The 23,963-nt window shown below is 39.4% G+C and overlaps 1 protein-coding gene across 6 annotated transcripts in view; it reads right to left on the bottom strand.

The window, feature by feature from the left end:
• Positions 1-23,963, bottom strand: part of UNC13B (unc-13 homolog B) — a 344,899-nt gene that overhangs the window by 109,250 nt on the left and 211,686 nt on the right. For 5 of the 6 annotated variants that reach the window (XM_072606660.1, XM_072606674.1, XM_072606666.1 and 2 more), the window contains 2 exons: positions 12,111-12,434; positions 10,298-10,388 (listed from right to left, as the gene is read on the bottom strand). In XM_072606660.1, the coding sequence (XP_072462761.1) occupies positions 10,298-10,388; positions 12,111-12,434 (415 nt within the window). Of the gene's footprint in view, positions 1-10,297; positions 10,389-12,110; positions 12,435-15,169; positions 23,282-23,963 lie in introns of all 6 variants that reach the window. The other variant, XM_072606704.1, reaches the window with a different exon arrangement.

The raw sequence follows: 23,963 nt of genomic DNA, 5'->3' as shown, positions 1-23,963 counted from the left end.
GTGGAAGGAACAATATTTGGCAACCGATTGGATATGTGGGGTGGACACCCAAGCTGCAAGCCTGATGCCTAGGAAGAGGGGAGCACAGTTGGTTTTGTAACTTTCTAAAGTACTTAAGTAATATTATGTAGTATAACTACCTATATTAAATGATGAAATAGTAAGAAAGCATGTTGTTGACAAATGAACTCTGGGACCTCTTCTGAGATTCTCTGCTGATGTCAAATCCTCTTCTAGACTGTAAACTTCCCGAAAGCAGAAACTACTCAATCTACGCTTCAAACTCTGTGCCCGGAGATCCAACATACTTGCTTAATCAAGCAATTGACAGAAATTGGTAAAAGCCTATTGCCAGCCCAGTCCTATGCTGGGTGCTAGGGATAGATTGTACAGTATAACTTTTTCACTTACAGGGATAAATATGCATCTGAATTAGCGTTCCCCTTTCCAATTAGAGAGGGTTACTTTTGGGGTTCACAGAAAATAATTAAAAAGACTTGATGAGCTTCTCACATTCATTTTAATTCCTACATTTAGCAGCAATTGCCCTCTAGATGAATGATTCTGTAAGTACTTAACTGACACAAAAATAAACAGAATACCTCTGCATCATTTACCTTAATAAGGTATAGCAAAGGATACTGTGCAGCCAAGTGAGGTTAGCTACAAAGGGCTGTAAATGAGATAGGATGTTCCCCAGGTCTGTATCTCTCCCAATAATATAAGCAGCACAAAAGTCTGTATATTATATCAACTAATAGAAAAAAAGGATGGGGAAGGAAGGTAGCTTACTTCAAATAACTTACTTACAAATACTTACAAATAACTGGTGTGGGGGGAGATGCAACCAACTGTTTGGATAGCACAGTGGCCTGGGGCCCCAGATCAGCTGGGGATTGAGTGACAATACCCAGAAGTCTCAGAAGAGGTTAGCACAAAAGATAGGGCAAACAGCACTGCAGAAGGGAAGCTACACCACAGATGGCTAGCAGGGGTGGGAGGGACAACGCCCAGGTGTTAGTACCAAAGATGGCTCATCAGTTTTTTTCTTTTTTTAAGTCCTTTCTGGGGCATGTCAGTAAAATGTTTCAATTTTCTATTTCCCAGCATACTGGGGCAATAATTAGCTAAACATGATGGCCCATGAAGGATCTAAAGGCTTTTTTCTTTGTTATTTTCACTTAGGATGTGGCAATCTTATCTGTAGGAACTGAGGTGATTCGAAAAATTTCATTTGGGCTGAGATGAGTATTATCAGAGTTTTAAATGGAGAGCTTCACTGCAGTTAGGGCAAAACAGTGAAATTGCTATGAATTGCATAGCTAAGCAAAAGTACTCAAAGTATCCTAAGGAGTTTTCTTTATCTTCTAAATAGCTTTTTCTGTCTTCAAGGGAAATGGCTGGAGGCTTGCTGGGGAAGGAGTGGGGGGAGTGGAGGGCTGGGATGGAGGGAAAGGGGAAGGACAATGGAGTCTTTGATAGAATTTATAACTTTCCCTTGAGATTCTGTATAGCAATGCTGAGTAAGATGAGATGAAACTGTACTAGAATTGTGACCTTAGGGGAGAAAACCTCAACTTATCAATTTAGCAGCAAATACATACATATGTACATACACACATACATACACACATATACATACACATACACACAAATAAACACACACACACAGAGAAAGAGAGAGGTGTGTATGTATGATCCCTTTATCAAGTAATATAAATTTGTTCACATTCCCAGAGGCAAACTGGCATTTGTACCTACAAAAATCCTAAAGCAACAAGCATATCCATATATATCTCCATATTTATTTCCACATCTATATGCATCTCTCTCTATATACTAGACATTATAGAATGTACTGCAGCAAACTTTTGTTGGTTGGCTCCAGTACAGCAACATGAAAGGAACTCTCATGGGAGAGAGGATTAATGAGGATAAAAGAAGAAAAAAGAACCCCATAGCTGTTCCCTTGCTGGATGTCAGCTCAAGGCAGACTGGTTTTCTATGAACAACAGACTCCCTTGAACCTTCCTTTATGTCCCTGCTCATAGGCTACCCCATGCCCTGCCCCAGCCCCCATCTTCTCTCCAGCTATTCAAATCCTACCCTTGGTTTAAGGTACAGCTCAAGTATCCCCTCCTCTCGTAAATATCCCAACAAATCCACCTCATAGGGATTTCTTTCTTCTTTCTTCCTGTCATTACCAGAGAAGGGAAATGGGGAGGGAGAGGTGACAGAGTGGAGTATATGAGCAAAGACATAAAGAAACCTTCGAATGAGTCTGGTGTCTATAGAAATACCAGAAAGAGTGGATCTTTGAGAGGAACTAAGGCCCTTTCATTCAAAGGCCAGGGCTTTTTCCACAACACAGTGTTGCTACTAGCTCCCTCAGCTCTCTTGGAGAAAAGCCTATCAAGAGAAAGACCGGCTAAATAAAATAATTTATTTTTATATAATATGTAGAGAATATTAGGTCATAATATTACATTAGGTCATAAATAATTTAACAGTGTATCTGACCCTCTGCTAAGATAAAGAAAAATCTTTCTCCAGAGTACCCAAAGGCTATCCAAGACTGCTAAGAGGTTTGGGGAACCGACTAAGTGGTTTTGTCTAGTACTAAGAGGGGACAGCAGTCCTTGTTCAAACAACACTGACTCATTTCTCTTTTTCTCTTTAAAAAAAAGAAAACAAAACTTTGTCATAAGGGATAGCTCTCTGGGTTGTGGGAGGGAGAGGAATACAGGGGGAAATGTAGGCAAAGTGAAAACAAAAGATATTAATAAAAGTTTATTTAAAAAAATATTAATTGGCTGAAGCCTGCTCCTTTGGCTCTGGCTTCACCAGCTTTAAGTACTCCCCCCCCCCCCCCCCCCCCCCCCCGCCAATCTCCCATAACTAGATCATACCACAAAAATTAAGGTGTTTTGGGGAAAACTGGAAACTTGGGAGAAAATAATGTCAAAAATAAGTTGATGGATTGATATTGCCAAGTTTTCTTCAATGGCTTTAACCTTTAAATCCTTCTTTTCACCATAAAAATAACAGGGATACCCAGAAAGGGCACACAGACATAGTTCTCCCATTCTCCATGTCTGTAAAGCTGCTGTAGAGCAATGAGGACAGCTGAAAACCTGACAGTTTTCTTTTTCTAGCCCCTGCCAGCCAAGCAGCTAGTCACATCCAGCCCACTGGCCCCCTCTAAAAGGAAGAGAAACAGAAAAGAATATATTGCCTGTCATAAACTGATTCATACATGCTGTGTGTGAAAACAGGTGTCTGTTTCTTGGTGCTAGCCAATCTTTGGCCACTCAGTGAAGCAGGAGGAAAGGATGTAGGAACAATAGTGCGACTCATTGGTCAATCATGTGGTCAGCAAAGGTGGATGGCAATCTAATTTTCAAGGTATATTTTTCATGCTGAGTCAATTGACAAAACCAAGAACAATTACAGCAGTGTGTTCTCATTAAAAACTGACCAGTACATACTGTTTTGAGGTCTAATTGATACCAAATGACTCACAACCCCTTCACAGTGAATGCCTGTATTCCTCTGTCTGACCATTTAAGGCCTGCATAGGTGTATGTGGTATACACGCAGAGGGTCAGAGAGAGACAAACACAGGGAGCATCAGCCTTCGTTGTGAAAGTTCATGCAATGGTTCAACTTGTCCCTTTTAAAGTAAGTATAATTGCCCAGATAAAAACAAAGCCCCCTTCCCTTACTTAGAGCCCAATCTGTGTTAATGCATCAACCTGGGTTTGTTCATAAAGTAGCAAATGTGACAAGTCTCCTAGTTTATCTCCTACAAAACTCAACAAAGGATCTTAATTGAGTATTAATTATGAACTGGCAGCACCCCACTCCAATTAGAGAAAATGATCCATAACTAATGTGAAATTATATACGTGACTTGGAAGTGTTGCCCTAATAATAATGATAACTAATTGGACAGAAGGGGCATTGTAGTGACATTTCTTATCACACTGCCACATAGAAATCCATTTGTTAGGAGGAGGAGGCATAGGAGGAGACATCCGGATAGGGAGCTAAGGAGTAAAAACATAAGTCATATTGTAATGGAAGTATATTATAAACCTCCCACTGCCACCCCAGCTCAACACTGCCAGAAGAAGGAATTAGATTATGAGACACAGAAGTAAATCACAAAAATGGACTTAAAAGGAGGACAGAACGATGAGGAGGAAATTCATCTAAACATCTAGAACATTATCTGTTGAAAGAAGGACACTGAAAAACACATGTTGGCACACTTCAGAAGGCAGAGGAAGCAACCAGGGAAAACTATATTTCTCCCCTTATTCTGACCAATCAGGATGAGAAGAAATGGAGCAAGTAACCACATCGGCCTTGAGTTTCATAAGACAGATAAAATGATACATGTTCCAGATTTTGGAAGAAAGGTACAGCCCCTTTGTCCTCTCTTCCTCGCTTCCCTGCTCTTGCACTGCCCATTCTGGAACCCGTGTTCTATCATGAATAATTTCCCCAAAGACCTGGGCCCTTTCCCTGAGAATTGCTTTGTATAAATTTTGTACTTAACTTTCTATCTAATTTCTTTTAATGGAATGTAAGCTCTTTGAGGGCAGGGGACATGTCGTGTTTGCCTTTGTATCTCCAGCACCTAGCAAAGATCCTGGCACATAGTGCTTGCCAAATCTGAAAAAGGGCTGGTATGACATCATGATCTAAGCTTCTTCATGGGAAGTCTGCTTAAGAAGGATACCATGTTCTCTAAAAGAAAATTCTAATGACACAAACAAATGATGGCATCTAAAGAGACAGATGTGGTCATGAAAGGGCACCTTCAACCAATTTTAATTTATTTCATTGCTGGATTTGGATTCGTGGGTGCTGAATTTGGAGCCAGAAGATTAGGGTCTGAGTACTGGTTCTCCCAGTTTCAACCTGTGCTACATTGGGCAGGTCACTTAAACTTTCTGGACCTCAGTTTCCTCATTTGTAAGGTGAGAGTACTGTACTATACAATGCCTAAGCTCTAAAACCATGATCGTATAAAATGATGTCACTTTTCAGTATTCATTTTCCCTATCTGTCTTCAGTTTCATCTTCTATGCTTGATTTAGTGCCTAAACTTCAATTTATCCTTACCTCTTAGAAGCCCTGACTTTCTAATAAATACTAAGCTCAGATGTCACTTCTGAAGTCTCTACTTAGGCAACAGAAAAAGCCAAAAGAGTGTTGTTCACATGGTCACCAAGGAAGAGATGCTGCGGGCTAGGCCTGAAGGCACCTGTCCAGCATCAGTATCAGGAAGCAAATTCTTCTTGGGTGGGAGATGCCACCGGAAAGGCATCAGACTCCATCAGAAGTCCCTTCCATTTGAGCTGATGGTAAAGTGCTCAGTATCTCCAAAGGCTACCTATTATTTGATTGGGCAGGAAGGAAGGACAGAATAGGTCCTTGAAAGAATACACTTTGACAGTTAAAGCAAGCTAGTTACTGCTATAGCACTTTGCATTCACAAAGCCAACAGATCCCTGTAACTCATTCTCCTCAGGATAAATTACATAGCCATACTTTTTCTTCCATTGAATGTGTCTACAAAAATACAGTTTGAGTGAAATCAATAGGAAAAGGGGTAACTGAGGCCAAGGAACACAGTAATATATATATATATATCACTTGCAGACCAGGGTAGGATAGCTGGGGTGGTCCCAGGGAAAGAGGTGGCAAGGCTAGGACAGAGCACAATGTAGAAAAGAGCAGAGAACTCTAGGTACTTTAGCATGAAGTAGAGCTAAGGCAGCACCATGTTTAGGAGAGGCCTGGGGAATGGTTTGGGACTAAAGGGAGTGTAATTAAGTCAGGAAGGAAAGTCTGATGATTAGAGGTATGGGATGTTTAGGGTCTAGGGCCAGATCAAATAGCTAAAGTGCACTAGGTGAGTGGAGGCCATAGAATTCTCAAAGCAGTGAAGTGAAGTACAGGCAGTCATAGGTATCCAGAGGCACCTGGATATAGGTTTTGAGCACAGCAGCTAGAGATACTCTAGGCACAAAGCATGAGAGGGAGGAGGCTGAAGAAGAGCCTGGGATGAAGCTTAATGGAGCTAAGACTGGTCCAGGAGGATTTGGTCCAAGACAGAGCATATGGGGTAGCTACAGGCATAGGGAGCCTGGGACTGATCAAAGTGAAGCAGGACAAGAAACATGCTGAACTGTTGTCTGATGGTTACACTTACTGCAACATTACGGTAGCAATTTCATTATAATACATTAACAATCTGATTGCAAAACAGGAGAAAATTTAAGAAGGTTATAGCTGGAGTATTATATCTTGAATCAATAAATAACTCAATAAACATTTATTGAGCACTTATCATGTGCCAGGAACTGTGCAAAAAACCTCAAAAATTAAACACACTCTGCCTCCAAGAAATATATATTCTAACGGAAGAGATAACATATACATAAGTATGTACGTGCAAGATGCAAACAACATAGCTATAAAATAATCTTAGAAGGGAAGGCACTAGTAGTTGGAGTTTAGAGGGAAAGAGACTTTCAGGAAAAGCTCTTGTAGAAGGTAGTACTTGAATGAAGTCTTGGAACAAAACACAAATTTCAAGAGGTAAAAGTAAGTAGAGAGAGCAGTCTAAACACAGGGTACAGGCAATGCAAAGGCACAGTGACAGGAGACAGAGAATCATGTGTGAGGAACATCAATTAATCAATCAATATACATTTATTAAGCTCCTACTAAGCACCAGGCACTGTGCTAAACACTGGAGATACAGAGACAAAAGACGGTCCCTACCCTCAAGGGGCTTACAATCTAATGAAGGAGACAACATGTAAACATCTATACAAGGCAAGCTATATACATGGTGAACAGGAAATAGTTAACAGAGTGAAGGCACTAGAATTAACAGGGGCTGGGGAAGGCTTCCTGTAGAAGGAGGGATTTTAGTTGGGAGTTAAAGGAAGCCAGGAAAGTCAGGAGGCAGAGATGAGGAGGGAGAGTGTTCCAGGCATGGGGGACAGCCAGAGAGAATCCTCAGAGCTGAGAGATGGCGTGTCTTATTTATAGAGTCCAATGTCCCTAGATTGATGAGTATGTGTCTGGGAGTAATGTGTAAGAAGACTGGAAAGGTAGATAAGGCTACGCTATGAAAGGCTTTGAATACCAAACAGAGCATTTTGTATTTGCCTCTGGAGGCAATAGGAAACCACTGAAGTTTATTGAGAAGGTAAGTGACATGATCAGGGCGGCATTTTAGGAAAATCACCATAGTGGCTGAATGGAGGATGGATGGGAATGGCCAAGAGTCTTGATGCAGGAAAGGTAGATTTGAGAATCATTAGCATCAAGATGGTAATTAAATTCATGGAAGCTGATGAGATCACCAAGTGAAGTAGCATAGAGGGAGAAGAGAAGGGGGCCCAGAACAGAACCCTGAGGGGCACTATAGTTAGAGGGCATTATCTGAAAGGAGACTGAGAAGGGGTGATCAGATAGGTGGAGGAGAACCAGCAGACAGTGCTATCCCAAAAACCTGGTGAGAAGAGAATATCTAGGAGAGAGTGACCAATAGTGTGAAAGGACACAGAGTAAGTGCAGAGAAGTAACTTGTGAGGAGATGGGAAAAATAGGAAGGAATTAGGTTGTAAAGAACTTTCAATGCCAAGTAAGAGTTTACATTTGATCCTAAAGCTAACAGGGAGACATGGGAGTCTGCTAAGTGGGGTGAGGGTGGCATGGTCAGACTTGTGCTTTAGGAAAAATCACTTCAGCAGCTGTGTGGAGGAAGGACTGAAATGGGGAGAAACTTGAGGCAGAGAGATCAAAGAGAAGGCTATTGAAATAGTCCAGGAGAGAGGTACTGAAAACCTAAAGAGAACTCTTCAGGTCCTCTAATCTAATCTACTCATTTGACCAATGAGAATACTAAACCCAAGGAAGAACCCAAAGTCACACTGCCAGTTAGTGGCAGAGACAGAGTCAGAACTCAAGACACCCAAACCATTCCATTTACCATTAGGCAACACTAAACTCCAAAATTGGGAACAAACCTGATAGTCTTGCTATGGGCCTCATAAAGGCCTTCCTCCACCATTTTTTCTGGGGCTCATGCTCTCCTGTGAATGAGCAAAGAATACTAATGGAGAAAGTTTACAAACATCTGATTTAGGAAGACACAACTTCCTTTGCAAGGTAGTTCATGTAAAGGTCTTTCAGTACTTCCTAAGAGACAGCAACAAAGTGTGCTCTCAGGCACAACCCAGAAACAAAGGGTCCTGCTGTTTTATAATCATGGTAGGCAATCTTGTCTTTTCAGAGGCTCTCTGCAGATTTCCTCTCCTAACTGTGAGCAGTGATAACTCCTACTGTTGGCACAAGGAAAAAAATGCCAGACTCTCCTACCTGACTGTAAAGTTAGCACATTCCTAAAAATTTCAAATCTGCCACTGGATACAAGGTCTCTCACTTTTTAATCAAAAATTTATTGCCTTAATAAAATCAAATGTTTCCAATTGTGATGTCTTGGCTCTTGAACAATGAAATTAGGAAAGGAGATTCACAGAAAACAGATGTTGAACAGCTAAAGACCCAGAATCAGGGAGTTGGTCAAAAAGGTTTAATCCCCAATAAATTAAAAAATGGTTTGACTGCGAGAGTCTTGCAGAGTCCCACAACCCTGAGAAAAGAATTTAGATTGGACCAGAATAAAACGACTTTGTGAACAACAATGGCTGGGTCAAAGTCCATCAAGAGCTCATCTAGGAGGATCTGCAGTGTTCTTCACTGATGTAATTGGCACAATGCCACATGCAAACAGGAGCATAAGAAGGACCTTCCTATCCATTGGAATCCCTCTTTAACGTAGACTCAGCACTCTACCTCTTCCATTACAATGGCAAACACTTTTGGCAAGCACATATCTCTCTCCCTGTTTTATGTCTCACCTGCTTATTATCAGAGGATCATTGGTAGGACTATTTCTGCTGTTACATCTTTTAAAGAGTCTTGAACGACTCTGACATAGGGTGGGAGACACTTTGTAAAACAGTCTATAAGGTGAAAATTTGTTCTGCCAAATCAAAGGCTTCACCATCAACAAGAAACACAATGGGATCTTGGACAGCAGAGGAGGTGTGTAGGATGGTAACTGCTTATGCTATTTTGGTTCTTTTTATGACATTAATAAAGTCTGATATTTTTCCTGCACTTTTGATATCTTCCCTTCTTCAATGCCCTGTTGGATTGTGTTGCTTCTTAGCACGATTTCCTTAATATATACTTAGTCCAATCTGGCTGCTTTCCCTATCTTTGTTCTCTTTTCTTCTTCAAAGGAGTTTGACTTGACCATCCACAAAGGAAATATAAGAATATCTAATACCCAAATTTTAATGTGCATTTGGAAGGATACTCTGTGGCAATAGTTTAACAGGATGCACCTCTGAGACAGACAGTACAGATGGACAACAAAATGGACCCAGATAGGAACACGACAAGAAGGACTGGCAGGCAAACTTCCTTTATTGACCCCAAGATTCCAGTGAAAGCAAAGGGCCATCTTGTCAATACTAAAATTTTACTCATATAGCACCAAAATATGAAATTCAATTATCCCTATAGAATTAAAAATGAATCTCACACAGACAGCAATGGAAAGGTGCATGGTGGGTGAAAGAAGACATATAACCATATGTAATTCACAAATAACCAGTGAATAAGAAAGCAAGGGATGACAAGTAGACAGACAGAGTGCTCCTCTGATATTCTTATGATGTCAGAATAAACTAAGGAAAATCTTTCACATACTGGGGGAGGGGACCCCTCCTTTGCTGACTATGCAGGAGGACATAAACAAGAGACATACATACATGATGAGCAGGAATGAATGGACTGCAATCTGTTGCATTAGAGGGAACTTCTGAATTGATGATATCACAGGTACATTTGATTAAGCAACTATGATTCTGGAGGTGAGCATTTAAGTTCACCTCCATATTCTTGAGACATCATATTCATTTGATTTTCTTGTTTTGATAGCGATAAGAAGAAAGCTAATGCCTTGTCACCCCAAAACACTCAGGGAGGGGTTAAAAACTAGTTCAGATCTCATGGATTCTTCCCTTCCAATTCCCAGCTTTTTGACCAAGTCCTCTTGGAAGCAGTGTATGATAAAACTAACAATTTTCTTATTCTCCAACATTCTCACCAAGAAATGCCCTCAATGAGTGCCATAAGTTTTTCATGCATAAAGGATAAGAAGTTTTAATCCATACCACACCAGTAGCTTCCCTACCTCTTGTAGCTGGAGTCGGACTTTGGTAACCGCTCGCATCCAATGTGCTCTAGCTTGGGTAAATGGTGAAGAGTGATTCTCTTCAGGACAACTTGGAACAAAAACAAAAAAGCTCTTTTAGAAACAGAACATCCCACAAAATAAGGATATTCAGTAAGAGTTACGACAACTAAGAAACATCCAAAATCAAATAGCAACATTCATCTGACTCTTTCCATAGCTTACTGTTTATCAACTGTTTTCACACACCCCTGTTTTATTCACTATTTGGAGACCAAACACTAGACTGAGATTTGGCAAACTATGCCATGGGCAATGAGATGGCAACTCAGTGATCAGAGCCATTTAGACAGATTAGAAGAACCTGTCATTGATCCACTTGCATCCCCCTCCTTCTTAGGCTCTCCACCTCAACTGGAGAAATTCTTTAATTCTCAGAGAAGTCAAATGTCCCTTGTCTAAGGACAACCGATCTTAGACACTATGGAATGGTTGTCGACATTTATCTTAAACACAAAGTCCTAATACTAAGGATTTCAGCCCCATCATTGCCATTAACTTTCTCTAAGTCAGAGAAAGAACTTCTCAAGCCTCAAGAACTTTCTCTGTGAAGCAAACAATTGTGATAACCAAAAATCTTGTAGGGAGAGATGACTATATTACATTAGGCCAGATCATTTTGTCCCATTTCCTATTATTGACAGTACATAATGTTCAGTTAGCAGTAACTCACTTCCTTCTTCCCAACCCTGGGATAACAGAGAAGTGTCCAGCATCCAGCCATACTAACACCTGTCCTACCACAGTCCCCACCACTATTCAAAACAAGGCTAGGATATTTGGTCTAATCTAGATGTGGGCCACTTGCTGACTGGAAGTATGATACCAAAGCCTAGCCTCCTTGGTTTCTCCCCTATCCCTGTCTGGTGAATATTCACAAAGAGTGGATGCTTACTAGACAGAGGGAAGGAGAAAACAAAAGGCAGCTTTGTTTTTCTGGAAAAGTACTCGAAACTAGAGTTAGCTCTGGGACATGATAGACATGCCATTCTCTTTTACACATGCACTTGTCAAGTGACTGGTCTTTGCTGCTCCAGGACTCAAGGTGAGGGATGGGTAGAGTTTGTTATTCTGCTTCAAAATATCAAGTATTTTAGTCACCCTCAACCACCCCCCCTCCACCACCTGTCAGCTACTCCTGGCTACCCAACTGACTAATGCTGCCTGGCAGTGACAATACACTATTTATGGGCTTAGCTCCTATATGGATTTGAAAAGGTCAAGTTTTCTATTTTCTTTCTTATAAGTCCAGATTGCTTAATATAAGATTATGCTCTTCTGGAAGAGGAGTCAGTAAAGACCTTCTGAATGACTTTTAATAGCTGTGTCTTGAGTTATCAGAATTTAAGAAATACCAGAATTTGAATCCATAAAAATAATCCACAAGGCAGCCAACAGTGGCCAAACTCTTCTTACTTTCTAGGGTAATTCCCCAATGTTTTTCACTTCTGAATAGCTTTAGGGTCAGTTTTGGAACCAAAGAAGTTAATTTGAGGTAGATCAGAAGGTCAGGACCTGCCAGCACAAGAAAGCAGTGATGACCCCATAAAGTGACCACCTATGGAACGGCAGCATCCCAACAGACTACAAAAGTCTAAGGGACTCATGTTCAGCCCACCAACAGCTGATCTACGAGGTTGTTTTTATGTGATTTGGGAAGGAGTCAGGTGGAAGGAATGGAGAAGAAATATCTTACCATGATGGAGTCAGATCTGCAAACTGGGAAAATTCCCTTGCTGTAAAAATCACCTACCTCTCCTGGGGGCTTTTATGTGGCTCCAGTTGTAAGGGAAGATGAGATGTTTTATCTTCTTTAACCATTTCCTTTGGCTCACAAGCTTTTCCCTTCTCAGCTTCACTGGTCACCTCCAGCGATTTCTCCTGTTCCCCGAAGCCTGCTTGGCCATCCTTTGTGTAGCTTCCAGTACTGTGGCAGGAATGAACTGAGTCCCTTTCTCGGTGGTCATCATCTTGCTCTGAGCTATGAACATGTTCATGATACTGGTCCAGCTCACTCAACTGCGAGCTTCCTTGACTCACATTACAGGAGGAACCATACCTACTACTGCCAGTGGGGCTGTGAGAAGAAGAGGAAAACACAGTCAGAAGTTAGACAGGAAAAAGGAAATGAATATAAACTAGTGCCCAGGCAGAGCTTAAGAACCAACAGAGGAAATGTTGCTTTCATACAGTAGCACTGGGGATTTCACATTAGGGTTCTCAGTGGGAAGACCTCACAGTATAGTAGAACTACTTTCTAATTAACAAAAATTACAGTAGAGGAAAAACATAAAATGGAGTTGACTCCTGGGTTCTCCAAAAGTTTTAACATCAGCCTTGTATCCAGTTTCAAAGACTATCTTACCTGCATATTATATTTCTATTGACAAGATCAAGAATCATTTAAAACAGTATAACACTTTTACCTAAATATTTCCCTCTACCTCACAATCTTCTCAGGAAACTTTTATCCAATGGCTATCATGAATTCAATTTTATGTTCATTTTCCATTTCCCACAGAGTGGGTTAGAACATTGGAAGTGGAATGATCTAAAATTGTATAAATTTTTTACTATTTCTCCAAATGAACCTCAGTTGATCTTGATCCCTTGAGAAAACTTTTGTTTCATGGAAGTGGAGTCTCCCTTTTCTCCTTCCAAAGAAAATGTAAATAATTAATTCTTATGTTACTCTTATTAATTCTTATGTTATTTTGCTGTCAGTCACACCCTGAGATAAGTCATGGAAAGAACTCCACAAGTGGATGATCTTGTTATATTGAATAAAACAACTAAAAATCTTGACTATCATGGAAGAATCACAAACACATATCCATGACAGACAGCATTCCCACAGTAGGTCACTCATCTATTTGTAGGACACGGCCCATCTTTGGATGAATTGGGCATATTCCATTTTTAAAGGTAGAACCAAGTCAGGTGTCTTTATTCCTGTACCAGGCTCACAGATCTCCTCACCCTACCCCTACCCTTAGTGTTAACATTCATATTATCTTCCTCTACACTTTATTCCTCCATTCCCCCACAAGCAATTCACCTTGCAGCAGGAGATAATTATGGTGAATGAAGGAAGCTGAGGAAGGGGTTGGCACAGTGAACAAATGGCAAGGTGGGCAGCATGGAAGGAAAAATAGAAACAGCAGAAAGCTACCTCAGGCTAACAACCTAGGTTGACTATTCACTAACCAAATCCACAGCATTGTCCTATCTTTGGAATTTCACACCAAACAGTTCAGAGATAAATAATGCATTTCTACTCAAAGGATGACAGCAGGCTAGCCCATTGCTGGTAGGCCAAATAAGATGTCCTCTTATTATTTCTGTCTTCCTGTTGGGAAGCCCAGGGATGCTTCACAAATTCAACAGGACGTGAAAAATCTAGATTTGGGATATAAAAAAGACCAGCTATAGCACAGGTCAGTTTATTTCTTCCCAGCCCCAATCATTCTTTTCTTCTGGCTAAGACATTGTAAAAACAGAACCAGGTGAATTTCCCATGGAGGAAGGCAGGCAAGATACTTTTCTGACAGAGGCAGTCAAGCTTCTACCTACTTTGAGAGCAAAATCTAATGGGAAAGAAAGAAATTAGAGTGTTTTTTCAAAACTAGTATCCTTGGGCCACTCCCAATAACCCTGGTTAATGCTGCCGGGAAAAGAGCTATGTCATGGTTTGCACTGAGCATTTTCCTAAGCATAAATTGAACAACCTTGGTCTCTACTTCTACAAAGGATATAATCATTCCAGTTCAGTTGGTCTGGGCACAAAAGGTAAGGCAACATTCTTAATTTGCACTTGATTGTGCCTCTCCTGCAAAAAAAAAACCAAAAAACCAACACTGTCCCTTGTACCTAAATCCTGCAATAGGAACAGCAAAAGACAAGTCCATCTCTTCTACCACTGTCTAGAAGGACAGCATTCTAGCCTTGTGAGAAGAGCTGACCCAGCTCACCTGAGAATTCCCTTGGGCTCTATAACTTTCTTTGGGCCCAAGGGCAGTGACAGCTAGATAAAGGACATCAAAGGCCCATTATCCTAACCAAAAGCTGATGGAAGGAAGGAGAAGAATAGATCTGAGCAGCTGAGGGACATGAGTTAAGAGTAGTGTAGATTTTCCATGTAAATCTTAAAGTGCTATATAAATGTGAATTATTATTGTCACTATTTACTGTACATCACATCCAGCTGCATCTAGCACCTTCACTGCCACTGGAGGAAGTACCGTAGAAGACTGAAAAGTGAGAAGACTTTAAAAAATTGTCCCCCAAATACAGAACAAGAGATGTTTTGACTAAGTAGCTTAGACTCAACAAAATAATCAGGCCCACTTTCACTGATACTCATGTGGAATACTTGATTTTTTCCTAGTAATATTCCTCCCTGCCATCCACACTGACCCTATTTTTCATTCATTATGCAATATAGATTTTTTTCCCCCAAAGCATCAGAGTAAGGCTCTTTAGCAGCAGACTCTTTTAAGTCAGTAAATGAGGCAAATGAGAAAATGACTAAGCTCTTCAAGGCTGTATACCCAGGAGCACAGCCCCAGAGGGAACGGGGAAGATAAGCTAACACAAAAGCACCACAAGTAAAAAGGTAACAGGCTGGAGAAGCTGACACATTGACTATCTATCTTACCTACCTCTAACATTAAACACAGACATAAGAAAGTAGGCAGGATAATAATAAGGCTATGAGTGATAACACAGAGTCCTAGATCTACTTCTACATCACTTGCATTATAAATGGTCAATTGCCTGAAACCATTTATTATGCCTTTGTGGAGAACAGGCCTTTTCTCAGTCACTGATTCCATGATCCCTTTCAATGTTGTCAGCTGAGGCTTGCATGAGGAGTCACCATTGGTAAGAAGCCCTCCGTCAGGCAAAATGTCTCGCTCTTGCTTCTCCTTCTGCTGAAGTAGCTCAGATTCAGGGCAAAGTTTGCTTTCCTCTTCTGTGAGATCCATGGAGGAAGAGATGACAGTTCTGCTAGGAAGATGCTCCTCAGATACTAGAGTTTCTTGCTTGTTATTAACCACTTCAGGCCCTGCAAGGTCTTTGATGCATGCATTCTGCATGACCTCCAGGTTGCTGGAGGATAAAACTGATTCAACATTAGCTGCAGATACATCAAGAGATTCTGTAGCCATATTGTCTCTACTTTGGCTATGACCTTGACCACTGTCTATTACTAAGACTGTAGGAAGGGCCTCTGGAACCCCTTGAGCAGTTCTCCCTTTGCTCTCCTTTTGCCGCAGAAATGAAACATCTAGACTCTTTCCAAATCCTAGCTTTAAGCCACTATCTACTGCATTTCCTTTTTCTTCACTACTTCCTTCAAACAGAACTGAAAACTTCTTAAAACCTGACATGAAGCCAGACTCTGTTGATGCTCTACTCCCAAAAGAGGATGAAGGAGAAAAGAAAGAGCCAAGTGATTTACCATGATTGGCAGCAGAGGACAGGAAATCAAATTTTGGCAAATGGGGCACATTTGGAATGTCAAACATAGATTTCTGATGGCTTGTTTCTGAAGGGGGAACAGCAGGTGGGTTCTTCAGGGAATGGGACTGGCCAGTATCTTCCTTTGCTTCTGGGATGGCACACATTCCTAATTGTTCCTCCAGTTGTCCTTTGGTCTCTGATGTGCTACCTGGGCTGGCTGGATACAAACTGACTTCTGCCTGATCATCCTGAGTATATTCAGTCCTTAATTCATTACTTAAACATGACTCCAACAAGTCTTGACTTGTCTGAGCAGATGGCAGGTCTGACACCAACTCGAGAGTGTGATTTAGAGAAGGTTCAGAAATGAGCACCTGTTCTAGAAGGGGAGTCTGGTTGGTTATGCAGGCAGGGTCTGTATCTACTTGTAACGTAACTGAAGTATTCTCTGTTTCGAATGTGTGCTCCATGTTGGTACCTTGCAATGCCTCATTCTCTTTTACATTACTCAGAGGTGATAACCTCATCCCAGCATCATTCCCCAAAATGGAAGAATCAGAAGCATTTAACTCAGGCACTTTGGGTTCAATTAGAAGAGTTTTATTTTCCTCTATTTCAATTTCCAATCTAGAGCCATCTGTCAAAGCTTCTGACTTTTCACTGTCCCCTGCACTTTTAGGGTCATTGACAGCTGATTCCAAAGGAAGAGCTTCTGGGTTTTCTTCTTTCTTGGCTTCCTTTTTGGGTATTGATTCCACAATCTCTCTGGGACAATTTTCTGGAAGCTGGGAATTCATCTGGAAATGTGGATCTTGTCCATGAGTCTCTGGCTTGGGACCTTTGAATATGCTAAACAAATCTCCTGTGAGGGTCTGAGATGATATACTGGATGAAAGACCAAAGAAGGAACTTTTCTTTGGAGACTGAGAAGCTCCTTCTGTCATTTGAGATGGGGAGAAAAGTCCAGAGAATGTTTTGGGAGATTCACTCATTCTCCCAGAGAAAGATTTCATTTTAGTTATGAAGCCTGAAAATATTTCTGTTGAAGAATCCAAAACTGAATTTCCTTCTGGGACTTCTATAGGTTTGTTCTGTGAACTCAATGTATTCACAGACTGATCAGAGAAAGTGGCTGGTTCAAGATCTTGCTGAAAGCTATCTTTATCAATTGCTTGGTTAAGCGATTTCTTTGGCAAATTCAAATGGTCCCCTGTAAAATTCTCATTTCTTTGAATGTTAGTAGAATCACTAAGATCATTTAGATTTTCAGATATGTGGATATCATATGAAAAGGAGTCACATAGAAAATCAGTAGTAGAGATTTTCTGATCCAAACCTTCTTTTTCATAAGGCATTTCCATAAGGGGTTTTGTAATTTCTTTGTCCATAAGGAATGTTTTCTCTGATTCCTGAGGTTCTGGAGAATAAGAACTATCTTTCTGTAACTGGACAACCTGGAATGAAGAACTCAAAGACAGAGAATCTGGTGAATAGGTCTTTGTTTCTCCATGACACTTGACGACATCAGAGGTGACATCTTTGGTGCCGCTGAGGAGAGTACCGGTAGCCTCTTTCTGCTCATGTAGTGCCTCCATGGGTGAGATATCCATGTTTTCATTTAAATTTCCTTGCCTATCCATTTTTACACTTGGTGGCTTAGAGGGTTGAGAAGTAACTGGAGGTACGTTGACAAAGTTTTGTTTCTCAACGATATTTTGCTGCTTTTCATCCCAGAAAGACAAATTAAAGAAACCCAAACTGGAGCTACTCTGAGAGACATTTTTCTTACTGCTAGAGCCCCTCGAGGAAAAGAAGGAAGGTAGTTTAAATAACCCTTCTCCTTCTTGATATTTAGCACTTGGGCTAGTAGCAGGAGTTTGCTTTCTAGATTTTTCTGATTCAGTCAGGAAAGAGAATATACTCTTGCTCATTGGAAACTCTGGCTCTGATGTGGAGTTTTTCTTGGTTGAAAAATTCCCTTCTTTGTCAAAAATTTCATCTTGTTTGCTTGAACTAATTCCATGCAATGCATCAGAAGATTTTTGATTATCTCTTGAATCCTCCATTGTCACTAAAGACAAATCTCCACCATGTTCCAATGAAGAGTCTTTGGATGATTTTTCAAGATGGTTAATACAGGGAGTTGGACTCAGTGGCTGATCTTCTAAAAATACACCTTTTCCTATACTATTCTGCCTTTGGTTCTCTCCAATTAAAGGCTCCTTTGGCCCACTCTCATGGATAGTGGTCTGTTTGTTCAGGACTCTAGCTCTAGGTTTTCTTGATAAAGAAATAGGTGTGGAAGGAAGTACATTGTCATCCTGACTGGCTGGTTGCATGATATTAGTGCTTGGTGTGATCATTTCTTGGCTATCAATACTTGAAGGAGTGGAGACTTTCTCAGCTGACTGTAAAGGGGACACATCTGCTTTAAAGAGATCCCCAAGGGAACCAAAGAGAGATGAAATACCTATAGACTCTCTCTTTTCTGATGATTGTGCCTTTCCTTCTTTACCACTATTACTTTCTGGGTTTGGTGAACTGCCCTTATTACTCTGGGTCTTAAAAAAGTCAAAAAATCCAGATGCCTGCGGTTTATCTGCTGCTGTAGTTACAGAAGAATCTTCTCCCCGACCAAAAAGTTTCAGTGCACTTTTAAATAGTGTTCCCTCTGGTTCTGTGGAAGATTGGCTCTCAGAAAGTTTACATTCTTTCTGTTTATTTTTATCAGACTCAGATCCAAAAGAGTTTAGCATAGGATCAGTTGTAATAAGTTTATGCTCTTTTCCAACTGATTTAACATCGGGAGTTATTTGGCTTACTTCTGAAGTTGATCTTAGCAAACTTTGCTTTTTCACATGAGTATTTTTATTTACAGGTAATGATTCTTTTTGATTTTTACTAATTTCTAAACTAATATTAGAAATGACTTGTCTCTTTGCATCTTTCTCAGGAGGAGTTTTTTCCACAATTTTCGAGCTCACTGCAAACAGTTCACTTGGAGGGTAATCATTTGGTAATTCAGTTGATTGTAACTCTATATCCATTTTCTTCATGGCAGAAGTCTCTACAGATTCATTTTTATCATAATTCAAAGTCTTTCCCACCAAATCACCCAAAGTAGAAAAAAAAGAAGTCATTTTTTTTGTGGGCAATCTCTCTGCTATGTCCTTAGGACTTGTGGTTGTGTTTTCAGGAAGAATCAAAGGTACAGCTAGTTTAGAGGAAGCCTGTTGCATATGAAAATCAAAATTTCCACTTGATGTATTTTCATCTATAGATTGCCTTTTATCTTTCTCTCTCATCTGAGTCTCTCCATTTAAATCCCTACTCCTAAGTCTTTTGGACTGACTTCGCAGATCAAGGATCTCCTCATGATCTTCATATCTTTCTTTTTCATGTTCCAAAGCTACTTTGAACTTCTTAAATTTATATCCTGAAAAATCTAATGGCTGATCACTTTGGCAATACGCTGATTCCTCAAACATTTCTGAAAAGGTTTCAAAATTTATATTTATTAATTTGTCACTTCTTTGCAATGCCATAGACAAATCAAGAGGCTTATCAGCAGAATCATCTAATGGTTTCTCTTCACCACACCACAATAATTCATCTTCACTACCAAGAAGGACTTTGAAGCCACATAAAGCAATCATGTTATCATCTAACATAGCATTTGATATAGCATCCATCTGGAAATCATAATCCAAATATTCTTGAAAAGAAGAATCAGGTCCACATACATATACATACTGCCCAGTAGAATCAGTGAGCAGACAATAGATATATTGGCCATCACTGTACACATAATGCCCATATTCCCCATCCTCTGATGGCCACCATATTCCATTTTCAAGCCATGACAACCATTCATGGTACTCATAATCAAAACTTAAAAATGCAAAAGTTTCATCCATTTTTAAGGACTCTTGATCAACTAGAGTCCACATTGTATGGTTATAACCTGAAGAATAACTTAAGTCAATGGGTAATTCTTCAAACAAATATTTATTATTAGCTTCAAAAAATGGAAAATGACTACAGTTCCCATTCACTGAGTTAGCTGCCCACATACTCCCTTTTAATGAATAGTCTTCGTGAAATGCTAACTGGTCAAGTGATTCATACGGCAACTCATTGCAGTCAACACCATCCAGATTTGTTCTCCATTCCAATGTATTTGTGTTTTGGTCTTTTGGGCAAAGATTAGCTATTGAACTATCTGACTGAGAGCAGGAGAAAACCTCAGCTAGTGGAAGAGTGTTTTGCTTTAAAACATAATAAACTGGTTGCATGGTTTCACTGAGATCTCCAGAGAAGTCTTTTATGCCAGAATTCCATTCAAAACTCAAAGGACCATTCATGTCCTCAAAAGTCTGGTAGTAGTTTGATGCACAGATAATTTTAGTCTTCAGTAAAGATGAACTCAACTCTCTTGGATTTTCTTGTAGTTTTGGCCCAGGAATTTGGTGAGGAAATTGCTCTCTAAATAAAGATTTCTTCATGAGTTCCTGTTGAGCACTAGGAATACTATGAGAAAGAGGATAGTCAAAAGAAACATGGTACTTTTCATTTGGTTTATTTGTTGTTGTAGGGTTTTCATCTATCCAAGACTCACTTACTTGTATGCTTTTATCTTTCTTTTCAGGCAAAGATAAGAAGCTTTTCAAATTGCTAGAAGCCTCTTGCTTTTCAACATGATTCTTTTGATTGATAGTCTCATCTGAGTTCACAGGCATTTCATCAAAGCTAGAATGCTTACTTACATCCAACCATTTTCTGAAATCTAGAGACTTGGATTTTATTTTATTTGGTTTACCATTTATGACATTTTCATTTGATGCAAACTTAAATATTCCAGAAAGTAAACCTGGGCTATTATTTCTCTGATGGGGACTTTCATTTTTCACATTTAACTCTTGTGGACTGAGCGAATTTTCAGAAGAAAATCTCAACTGTCCATAAAGTAGGTCTTGTCTAGTGCTTTTCTTAGAAGTATCAACCATGACTTCGTCTTCTCTAGTCTCACAGGCTGATGATGATTTTGAGAAGTCAGCATTTAAAACTAATGAAGAATCTGACATTATTGAGGTTCTCGTTTTTTGCTTTAAATTCTTACTTCCTCCTGAAAAATTAGAAACTTTACATTCTTTGGGTACAATTATAGGGGTGCTCAAGGTATCTTTATCATATTGATTTCCATCTTCTAGTTTGTGCTTACTTTGGTGGATTTTTTGTGTATCCTTAAACTCATTTGAAAGATTGGAAATAGTTTCAACTGAATCAGATTTTGTTAAACTATTTTTTGAAACTTCTGGGCAACTGTTTTCAGGTTCTTCAGCAGCAACTAATGGTGGGTCATGACAACACTGATTTGGAGGGGCTGTAATGTTGTCAGTGGAAGCAAATTTAAATAAAGAAGGAAAGATGCTTCCATTTTCCTTTAAATCCTGCTGCTTTTCGGAACTACCAAGAGAGCCCCAAAATGGAATATGTAGCTTCCCACTGAAGGAAAATGAGCGTTTATCTTTCTTTGGACTGCTTTCTGAAACATCAGACTGGTGGACTTCCATGGATCCAAATGAAGCTTCTTTTAAAGATGATTCAGGGGAAGTAAGAAAAAACTGACTAAAGGATTTTTTTAATGGACTAAGGAAAAAACTGTCATCAGATACTTTGTCTAGCTTTAAAGGTGGTAAAGAAGTCTCTTCACTTATATTCCTTTTATTTTCGTTTGTACAAACTGATCCACAAGGAACTCCTGGCATATCTTTGGCACATACTTCTTGCTGACTTGATAAGTGAGGTACAAATGTACATGTTTCTCCTTCTGAAACGTTTTCTAAGCTTCCTTTCACACAGGAAGAACTAACTGGGTCTAGAAGTTCACTGGTTACTCCTGAAGATGGCAAATCCTCACATGGATGAACTTGGAGCTGGCCAATAGTCTCTCTATAATTCGCATCTAACACTAGACTGCAATTATTGCCATTTATTAAAGTAGCTTCCTTTTGTTCTGACTCATCTTCAATCTTTAAGTGGCTTTCTTTTCTTGTTAGAATACACTGGTCAACTTCTTTTTTTGTTTCTTCCTTTTCTGAAAACAACTTTAATGGATTTATCATATTAAAAATTGAGCTCATGACTGAACTCTGAGTCTGTGAGAAAGGTGAGTCCTTTATAGTACTTTCTGATGGATCTGATTGGACTCTGATGGATTCTGATGAATCCTGAAGACTCTGAGTCACACTCTCAGTATTTTTATAATCATTTTCAGAGGTTGTATCCCATTTGACAGCATTTGCATTGTCACTTGTTTGAAAGAGTAATGGAGAATGCATTGAAAGGTCTTTTTCTGTTTGGTCACCTGTTTTTAGGCTTGGTGATAATGAATTGGCTTGAGGTCTAGAATCTGAACTATTATTTTCCTTTTGAGGAGAGATTTCTGCTTTCTCAGGAACTAAGGAAACAAGCTTTTCCACAGACACAGAGAGATGCTTTGTGCCTGAGCCCACCTTTTCAGTGAAAGAACTGAACAAGGAGCTAACTGTGTTTTTCACTCCAGTCAACTCAGGGAGGGGAAGAGTCTTGACTTTGTAGTCCTTGCCCCTCTCTTGAGTGGGGAAAGGTGGTAATTGTTCTACTGGTGGTTTCTGATCTACAATATCAAAAGTGCTATTCTGTTCATATTTTATTTTGGTTTTTGAAAGAGAACTAAATTTGTTGATTTCTTCTTCCTTTTCAGCTAAGTACTCAGACACCGTTTCCACTAAATACTGTAATTCATCCATGGTATCAACATATTCCTCCTGAGTTTCCTCAGTAGGAGATGGCACCAACTCTTGCATGTGACCTCCCATATTTTCTCCTTTAACTTTATGTATTTTGGCATCATAACTGATTCTCTGTGGGGAGAATGCTGGATTTCTTACATAAGAGTTTTCAATATACTCTCCATAATGGCAGGTATTTGATGGACACATTGAAAGTAAAGCTAGTTTATGCAGCTCATCAGGTGAAATAAGGGAACAATGCAGTTCATCAGAAGCACTGCTATCAGATTCTTCAGGGGTACCTACAGGAGTAAATTTAGGATTGGGCTCTTCTAAGCTAATTACCTTTTCACAAGCTTCAAGACAACTTGAATAGCCATAGTCGTCACATTCCAACTTGGTAGCACACTTGCCACTTTTAACTAAAAGCCCATTTTTGTATGGACGCAAAATAGGGTAAATTTGTTTATTCTTTTCAGTGTGGCAAAAGTTGTATTTTTCAGCACTGGCATATCCTGAGAATTTATTTTTAGTTTCAGATTTACTTATTACCTTAGTACCTGAGATAGAATCATGAGATTGCAAGCTTCTAGGATCATACTGACTTCTTTCACTGTCTTCACAACTATTGTATCTAAGTGTCTTTTTTCTTCTCCTGTCGATTGTATTATATTCCTTAGGGTATCTGGAAACAGGAAGTATTTCTGACTCAATACCAAAATTTGGTGTGATAGCAAATTTTCTATGTTGCTCTTGGAGTTCTACCTTTTGCCAATTTTTATGATTTGCTTTTTCTTGATGGTGATCATTTTCATTAGTTTTATAAAGGGTTTCTATTTCTTTTAGCTTTGTTTCCTGCCAATTCTTATGACTGTTTTCTAAAAATCCTTCTATGAATTGCTCTCCTAAATTCTCATATATGTCCTCTTGTTCTTCATCTCCAGGTCTGGAGAAAGCTGGAATGATCTTAATTTTTTCATTTGTAACTACTGAATCTTGTCTGGTGTATAAGAAGAAAAATAAAAGGTAAAGGAAGGGAAAGAAAAGGAGAAAAAAAGTTTAATAAATATTCTATAAGAAAGATAAAAGTTATGTTGTCAATCTGATTTGTACAACGTATATGAAACAATCAAAATGAATAAAACAGTAAATGCTGTTCAAAGAAAACATATATTAAAATTCCTAAAGCAATGTCATTCCTATGAAGTTAAAGAGAATAATTTAAGTCTGAAAAAGATAATTATAACTGAAAGGAAAAATTTGTTCATGTATGCATACACCACATTTTGTCTCTCTTAGGCTTTAAAGTTAATTCTTTCAGTGAAAAAACAAAATAAATTTATATTATTGGTGCCTGAAATAAATTT

The sequence above is a fragment of the Notamacropus eugenii genome, chromosome 1 (genome assembly GCF_028372415.1).
Source record: "Notamacropus eugenii isolate mMacEug1 chromosome 1, mMacEug1.pri_v2, whole genome shotgun sequence".
In the NCBI taxonomy this organism is placed as follows: domain Eukaryota; kingdom Metazoa; phylum Chordata; class Mammalia; order Diprotodontia; family Macropodidae; genus Notamacropus; species Notamacropus eugenii.
Note: the sequence above shows the minus strand (reverse complement) of the source record. Positions and strands in the feature narration are given on the sequence as shown.